This window comes from Oncorhynchus kisutch, linkage group LG26 (assembly GCF_002021735.2).
Source record: "Oncorhynchus kisutch isolate 150728-3 linkage group LG26, Okis_V2, whole genome shotgun sequence".
Lineage (NCBI taxonomy): Eukaryota > Metazoa > Chordata > Actinopteri > Salmoniformes > Salmonidae > Oncorhynchus > Oncorhynchus kisutch.
In genome coordinates, this window is record NC_034199.2 from 30,497,812 (window position 1) to 30,506,764 (window position 8,953).

At 42.4% G+C, this 8,953-nt stretch overlaps 1 protein-coding gene across 1 annotated transcript in view; it reads left to right on the forward strand.

The window, feature by feature from the left end:
• LOC109871441 (integral membrane protein 2B-like) overlaps positions 1 to 5,753 on the forward strand; it is a 29,230-nt gene extending 23,477 nt beyond the window's left edge. The window contains exons 2-6 of the mRNA XM_020462339.2: positions 3,186 to 3,317; positions 3,550 to 3,762; positions 3,921 to 4,031; positions 4,239 to 4,389; positions 4,802 to 5,753. Of these exons, the coding sequence (XP_020317928.1) occupies positions 3,186 to 3,317; positions 3,550 to 3,762; positions 3,921 to 4,031; positions 4,239 to 4,389; positions 4,802 to 4,890 (696 nt within the window). The 3' untranslated portion in view covers positions 4,891 to 5,753. The remainder of the gene's footprint in view (positions 1 to 3,185; positions 3,318 to 3,549; positions 3,763 to 3,920; positions 4,032 to 4,238; positions 4,390 to 4,801) is intronic.
• Positions 5,754 to 8,953: the final 3,200 nt, after the last annotated feature.

The following is an 8,953-nucleotide window of genomic DNA, read 5'->3' on the forward strand; positions in this document are numbered from 1 at the left end:
CAACCTTCTTCAGTAACACCCTGACGTCCATTTCAACAAGAGGAAGTTGCTGATAATGGGCCTATGTAGATATTCCTTTCCAGCTACATTGTCATTAACAAAATTAACAATGTTTACACTGTATTTCTGATAAATTTGATGTTATTTTTTCTTTCAAAAACAAGGACATTTCTAAGTGACCCCAACTTTTTGGTGTGAACTCAGCAAAAAAAGAAACGTCCTCTCTCACTGTCAACTGTGTTTATTTTCAGCAAACTTAACGTGTAAATATTTGTATGAACATAAGACTCAACAACTGAGACATAAACTGAACAAGTTCCACAGACATGTGATTAACAGAAATTGAATAATATGTCTCTGAATAAAGGGGGGGTCAAAATTAAAAGTAACACTCAGTATCTGGTATGGCCACCAGCCTAATTAAGTACTGCAGAGCATCTCTTCCTCATGGACTGCACCAGATTTGCCAGTTCTTGCTGTGAGATTCTACCCACTCTTCCAACAAGGCACCTGCAAGTTCCCGGACATTTCTGGGGGGAATGGCCCTAGCCCTCACTCTCCGATCCAACAGGTCCCAGATGTGCTCAATGGGATTGAGATCCGGGCTCTTCGCTGGCCAGGGCAGAACACTGACATTCCTGTCTTGCAGGAAATAACGCAGAGAACAAACAGCATGGCTGGTGGCATTGTCATGTTGGAGGGTCATGTCAGGATGAGCCTGCAGGAAGGGTACCACATGAGGGTGGAGCATGTCTTCCCTGTAACGCACAGTGTTGAGATTGCCTGCAATGACAACAAGTTCAGTCCGATGATGCTGTGACACACCGCCCCAGACCATGAAGGACCCTCCACATCGATCCTGCTCCAGAGTACAGGCCTCGGTGTAACGCTCATTCCTTCAACGATAAATGCAAATCTGACCCTCACCGCTGGTGAGACAAAACCGCGACTCGACAGTGAAGAGTACCTTTTGCCAGTCCTGTCTGGTCCAGCAACGGTGGGTTTGTGCCCATAGGTGACGTTGTTGCCGGTGATGTCTGGTGAGGACCTGCCTTACAACAGGCCTACAAGCCCTCAGTCCAGTCTCTCGCAGCCTATTGCGGACAGTCTGAGCACTGATGGCAGGATTGTGCGTTCCTGGTGTAACTCGGGCAGTTGTTGTTGCCATCCTGTGTGCGTGTACCATGCAGGTGTTACACGTGGTCTGCCACTGCGAGGACGATCAGCTGTCCGTACTTTCTCCCTGTAGCTCTGTCTTAGGCGTTTCACAATACGGACATTGAAATGTATTGCCCTGGCCACATCTGCAGTTCTCATGCCTCCTTGCAGCATGCCTAAGGCACGTTCAATCAGATAAGCAGGGACCCTGGGCATCTTTCTTTTGGTGTTTTTCAGAGTCAGTAAAAAGTCCTCCTTTAGTGTCCTAAGTTTTCATAACTGTGACCTTAATTGCCTACCGTCTGTAAGCTGTTAGTGTCTTAACGACTGTTCCACAGGTGCATGTTCATTAATTGTTTATGGTTCATTGAACAAGCATGGGAAACAGTGTTTAAACCCTTTACAATGAAGATCTGTGAAGTTATTTGGATTTTTACGAATTATCTTTGAAAGACCGTGCCCTGAAAAAGGGACGTTTCTTTTTTTGCTGAGTGGGTGTGTTTTTGTTGTATGTCTTTAGTATTTTCTTGTTTATACCTGTTTTGTTTTGTTAAACATGTTTGATGGAAGTTGTTGATCATTTTGTATTATGATTAAACAAATTAGCTACTTCTATGCAAATGTTGTTGATCAGTACAATAAAATAAGTCCCGAATGGAAACTGATTCACATCTGTAGCCCTGTAAAATCATCCAAAGACATGATCAATAACTCACTGTAAGCACACATTCCTATTGAACTGTATTGTAAATAGTCCTAGGCTAGTTCTTTATTTACCCGGTTTGTCAATATAGATTTACCATTTGAATAAATGATTACCGTTCTGTAGATTGGTAAAAATAAATATCAAATTGATTGTGTTTTTTCATCAATGCATACATGGATGTCTGGAAAATGTTGATGTAAAACATGTCTAATATTGTGATATTGAACTCAAAAGATTACTAGCCAACATGCTAGCCAAAATAGTTTTTCCTAGCCAACGTGCTTCAACACCTGCATTGCTTGCTGTTTTGGGGTTTTAGGCTGGGTTTCTGTACAGCACTTTGAGATATCAGCTGATGTACGAAGGGCTATATAAATAAATGTGATTTGATTCCCAACTATTGAACAGTGCAGTAGCTGAGTTTCTGTCTGGATTAAGTGCTATTCTGTGACTTTTTTTTGTAGTAGTATTGTTTTGGTATTGAGTATCGTGATACTTAACCTGGTATTGGTATCGAAGTCACAATTCTGGTATCATGACAACACTACACTGTAGAGCCCTGTAGATATTTGACCCGTCTCAAATTCCCTAATAACAATCAAAGGAATGAACTTGAGACTGAATTTATTAATTCAAAAGGATCATAAGACCAGCTTTATTACACCAAGGTCCAAGGATCAAGCAGGCTGTGATATTACTAATTGACTAATCATATGACGTCAAGCTATTAGGAAGATAAATGGTCTACTCCCCACCCTCTTTTCTTTCTATGTTCTCCTTCCGCTCTCTCTTTCTCCTCTCTCTCTCATGGTGCTTATTTGTTTCTCTGATTTGCATAATGATGACTCACCCTGTTATGTGCCTCGGGTGGATTCTGGAGCCCTCTTCATCCCTTACTCAAACACAGCCTTTGTTTGGACTCAGGCCCCCCCTCTCCCAATGTGCTGCTCCCTTAATCAACGTTGAGCCCTACCTCTTTTTGTTGTTTTGAAACCGGAGTGTTGCCAAAACTCTCAAAACTAGTTTGGCTGCCTGTGCCCATCCCTCCTACGCTGCCTGGAAGCAAGTGGGGGTGAGCGGGACAAGGAAAGTTAGAGAAATGCATGGTGATTGGAGAGAAAGAGCCAGGAAAGGAGAGTGTAGAGATGGTGAGAAGTGTTTCAAGTGAATGAGGTGAGGAGTAAAGAGAAAGATGAGGATTGAATGACTTGGGAACATCTGGTGAACTGTGCACTTGACAATGAAGAATTCAAATGCATTCTTTGTCAAATTTCAAAACAATGTCTTTCTCACATCCTTCCTCTTCTCTCTGTTTCTCCAGGATCCAGAGGTGGCTCTACCTTTGCGTCAGCAGTCCAAGGCCTGGTGCTGGTGCATGTGCCTGGGCCTGGCCCTCATGCTCTCTGGCGTGGTGGTGGGAGGGGCCTACCTGTACAGGTACTACATCCTGGAGGTGAGACTGGATTACTCAGACCCCAGTGGCGATCTATGGCTTACTGAATACACTGTAGCTGGCTTGATTCTAATCTAATTGACACTTAAGAACTTATTGTTTTTGAATACAACATTAAAGTTTCAAATGTGTAATTGACAAGAGACATGATGCTGGAAGGGTAGAGCTCCATGCAGTAAAATGTATAAATATAGACGTTTTCCACCAAGTGCTGTGTTCTCCCGTCTACCAGGAGGGCCAGGTCTTTGTGTGCGGGGTGAAGTACCGTGAAGAAGACATGATGATCCTGGAGGAGGAGGATGTGGAGGTGGACATGCCCTCCAGATTCAAGATGATCCAGGAGAACATCCGCGTACTGGAGGACCAGGAGGTGGCTCTCATCAACGTACCCGTGCCTGAGTTCGACGACAGTGATCCCGCTGACATCGTCCACGACTTCCAAAGGGTAAGGAAATTGAATCGACTTCAACCCTGCTGTTTGTTGCTAACCCCTGCGATGTTTCTGTGGGGATAACCATCCACAGATCATGGATTTTCTGTATTCAGTGGAGTTCCATGAGGTTGTTCTCTGACTGAGTTTGTTCTGTTGGCTCCCTTCCACAGAGACTGACTGCCTACCTGGACCTGTTCCTGAACAAATGCTACGTCATCCCCCTCAACACCTCCATCGTCATGCCTCCCAAGGACTTCCTGGAGCTGTTGGTCAACATCAAGGTACCAGGAACTGCTTTATGAATTATGTTACAATAATGATTGTAAAACTTCTGATTTTTTTTACCCACTATACTATTTTTTTAAATGAAATAAGACCGTTTCGGTGGTTTTAATAAATGTTTTGAAATTAACCACCCAGTAGCTTTAGCTCCTACTGGTAGGATATGTTATTCAATGTTGTACCCCTCTTTCTCCCCCCTCCCCCAGGCTGGTACCTACCTGCCCCAGTCCTACCTGGTCCATGAGGAGATGGTGGTGACTGAGCGCCTGGAGGATGTGGAACAACTGGGATACTTCATTAACAACCTCTGCCAGGGCAAAGACACCTACAAGCTGGAGCGCAGAGACAGGATTCTGGGTCAGTACACACAGACCCATATAAATACACGCACATATACAACACGCATGCATATACATCACAGATCACACACACACACGCGCTACATAGTTGTTTGGACAAGTGAAGAATTATGCTAACATGCCCAAAAGAAAATGGCTTCTACATTCAGCCATCTTTTGCATGAGATATTGACTGACTGGTCTCTAAGCACACAGTTAGACCTCACATACCTAACACACCTCTCACACAGATGTGCATGCATTCGCACAAGCGCACACACATGTCTTACAAAACTACCACATGGGCATTGCGACATATCTGATTCATACCTTTCCAAAATTATGTTTTCCCAAGTCTTGTATGAGCCTGTATGAACAACCATCCACCATATTGTGGCAGCTCATAAGGGTTTTTATCCCCCACATTACAGGTATGCAGAAGCGCGAAGCTCTCAACTGCCACAAGATCCGTCACTTTGAGAACAAGTTTGTGGTGGAGACCTTGATCTGTGAGCCCTAGTGATGTCGTTGTGGCCGTGGGAAAAGTGGTGCATCGTCTCTATACAACCTTGCTTCATTTTACTGCGAGCACAGATGGAGATTTGTAATTGTAGTTTTTTCTGTTTTAAATGTTTCCATTTGTTATTTTACTTCAGGTAGTTTTGTGTGCGTGAGAATTGTAATGTGAAATGGGGCAATTCGTCTCTGCTTAAAACATGTAAAAAAAAGGGTAACAGTTGCGTGTATATTTTTATTATTATGCACGGATGCAATTCTTCAACAAAAGACCGTAGGGTTCTATTTTAGGGAGGATCTTTTCGAGGGCGGGACTGCTAGCTTGTCAAATGTTTAGATTACTTGAATAATCCAAAACTGATTAAGGGTTGAATTGATGCAGAACATGTATGGTATAGACTTAATGAAACAGAATCTAATTGTATTTTTAATACAGAAATGAAAATGTTCAAAGGCATGGCAAATTGATACTTTTGTACCACTGAACCTGGTTTTAGAAGGGACTATTCCAAGGAGTTTTCTAGGTTTTATATTTTAATTGTCTGCTGTAACTATTAATATACTGCAAATATGATTTCTTAACTGTAAAACATAAGAACAGTGTGGATACATGTTTTTCTTTCATCTAGCTTTAAGAATAAGTCAAAACCAAGACAATTATCTAAAGAATTCTAATCAGGAATGCGTTCATTCTTATACAGCAAAGTAAAACATACACGCTATCTTTTTTTCACAATTGTTTTAAGTGAATGTTTCTTCCTCCAAATGTACTTTTTTTTTTTTTTTTATCACTCGTACTAATTTGTATATAACCTCTGTAAAGATATGACCAACACCACAATAAATCTTAAACCAGTAATACGGCTATTTTAGTGTGGCCAGTGTGTTCCTTAATACCACAGTTTACTCTGACAGACTACACATAGATGCTGGTCATACAGGGGATTACATGGACTTTTTATTATTATTTATTTAACCTATATTTAACTAGGCAAGTCAGTTAAGCACAAATTCTTATTTACAAGGACGGCCTACCTTGGCCAAACCCTAACCCGGACGACGCTGAGCCAATTGTGCGCCCAATCACGGCCGGTTGTGATACAGCCTAAACCCCCCCCCCCCCCCCCCCCAGTGGTGTACAGTGGGGCAAAAAAGTATTTAGTCAGCCACCAATTGTGCAAGTTCTCCCACTTAAAAAGATGAGAGAGGCCTGTCATTTTCATCATAGGTACACTTCAACTATGACAGACAAAATGAGAGAAAAAAACTCCAGAAGGAATTTTAAAGAATTTATTTGCAAATTATGGTGGAAAATAAGTATTTGGTCAATAACACAAGTTTATCTCAATACTTTGTCATTGCCAACAAAGAGGTCAAACGTTTTCTGTAAGTCTTCACAAGATTTTCACACACTGTTGCTGGTATTTTGGCCCATTCCTCCATGCAGATCTTCTCTAGAGCAGTGATGTTTTGGGGCTGTTGCTGGGCAACACGGACTTTCAACTCCCTCCAAAGATTTTCTATGGGGTTGAGATCTGAAGACTGGCTAGGCCACTCCAGGGCCTTGAAATGCTTCTTACGAAGCCACTCATTCGTTGCCCGGGCGGTGTGTTTGGGATCATTGTCATGCTGAAAGACCCAGCCACATTTCATCTTCAATGCCCTTGCTGATGGTAGGCTTTGGTCCCAGCTCTCTGCAGGTCATTCACTAGGTCCCCCTGTGTGGTTCTGGGATTTTTGCTCACTGTTCTTGTGATCATTTTGACCCCACGGGGTGAGATCTTGCGTGGAGCCCCAGATCGAGGGAGATTATCAGTGGTCTTGTATGTCTTCCATTTCCTAATAATTGCTCCCACAGTTGATTTCTTCAAACCAAGCTGCTTACCTATTGCAGATTCAGTCTTCCCAGCCTGGTGCAGGTCTACAATTTTATTTCTAGTGTCCTTTGACAGCTCTTTGGTCTTGGCCATAGTGGAGTTTGGAGTGTGACTGTTTGAGGTTGTGGACAGGTCTTTTATACTGATAACAAGTTCAAACAGGTGCCATTAATACAGGTAACGAGTGGAGGACAGAGGAGCCTCTTAAAGAAGAAGTTATAGGTCTGTGAGATCCAGAAATTCTGCTTGTTTGTAGGTCACCAAATACTTATTTTCCACCATAAAAAATCCTACAATGTGATTTTTCTGGATTTTTTTTCTTCTCATTTTGTCTGTCATAGTTGAAGTGTACCTATGATGAAAATTACAGACCTTTCTCATCTTTTTAAGTGGGAGAACTTGCATAATTGGTGGCTGACTAAATACTTTTTTGCCCCACTGTATGTATATTTTAAACCAAATACTTTTACTGGATGACTTTCACTTGTCATTTTCTATTAAGGTATCTTCACTTTTATGACAATTGGATTATTTTTCCACCACTGTCTGAGACTCGAAATTGAGCTCACGTGCATTCTGTTTCCATTGATCCTCCTTGATATTTCTACAACTTAATTGGAGTTCACCTGTGGTAAATTACATTTATTGGACATCATTTGGAAAGCACACACCTGTCTATATAAAGTCCCACAGTTGACAGTGCATGTCAGAGCAAAAACCAAGCCAGGAGGTCGAAGGAATTGTCCGTAGAGCTCCGAGACAGGATTGTAGGAAGGGTACCAAAAAAATTATGCAGCATTGAAGGTCCCCAAAAACACATTGGCCTCCATCATTCTTGAGTGGAAGAAGTTTGGAACCACCAACAATTCCTAGAGCTGGCCTCCCGAGCAATCGGGGGAGAAGGCCCTTGGTCAGGGAGGTTGACCAAGAACCCGATGGTCACTCTGACAGAGCTCCAGAGTTCCTCTGTGGTGATGGGAGAACCTTCCAGCAGGACAACCATCTCTGCAGAACTCCACCAATCAGGCCTCTATGGTAGAGTGGCCAGACGGAAGCCACTCAATAAAGTGCATGTGACAGCCCGCTTGGAGTTTGCCAATAGGCACCTAAAGGACTCTCAGACCATTAGAAACAACATTCTCTGGTCTGATGAAACCAAGATTGAACTCTTTGGCCTGAATGCCAAGCGTCACGTCTGGAGGAAACCTGGCACCATCCCAGCCAAGACAACGCAGGAGTGGCTTCGGGACAAACTCCCTGTCCTTGAGTGGCCCAGCCAGAGGCCAGACTTGAACCCGATCGAACATCTCTGGAGAGTCCTGAAAATAGCTGTGTAGCGATGCTCCCCATCCAACCTGACAGAGCTTGAGAGGATCTGCAGAGGAGAATGGGAGAAACTCCCCAAATACAGGTGTGGATGCTGTGATCCCTGCCAAAGGATCTTCAACAAAGTATTCAGTAAAGGGTCTGAATACTTATGTAAATGTGTTATTTCAGTTTCAATATTTTTTTATACATTTGCAAACATTTCTAAAAACCTGTATTTTTTTTGTGTTATGGGGTATTGTGTGTAGATTGATGAGGAGAAAAAAAACACATTTTAATCCATTTTAAAATAAGGCTGTAACATAACAATGTTGAAAAAGTCAAGATGACTTAATACTTTCCGAATGCACTGTAGGAGTATAGATGCTTTCCTTTTAATACACATGTTCATTCTTTTACATTTGGCAACCTCATCCATTCCTGTCCCTATGTCAGCCCTATTCATGTGAACACATTTGCCACTTGTTTGAATGTAGTCATGCTGGCTTCGCCTCTGTTGTCATTGGATCCTCTTCACTGTATGCAGTCTATTTTGTGTGGTTGCATTTGCTTACGTTTGCTCCCATAGCAGTATGTCTCATCTCTGATAGCTATCAATTGACGTGTACTATAACTATAAGCCCTGTTATATGATCATAGTGGAAATATCTCTGGTTAAGATCCTAATGAGTTGGACCTTGCAGAAGGGTGTCATGGGAGAGATGCCAGATGGGTTCTGCATGTTCACCTTCACACCGACGTACTCAAGGTGATGAGGGTCCTATAGATTTTTCTACAGCATGTAGAGTACATATGCTTTTGTGAGCACCATTTTGATATTGTTTTGAATAACCAATTCTTACTTTCTCTCATTTTAGTTAGTCC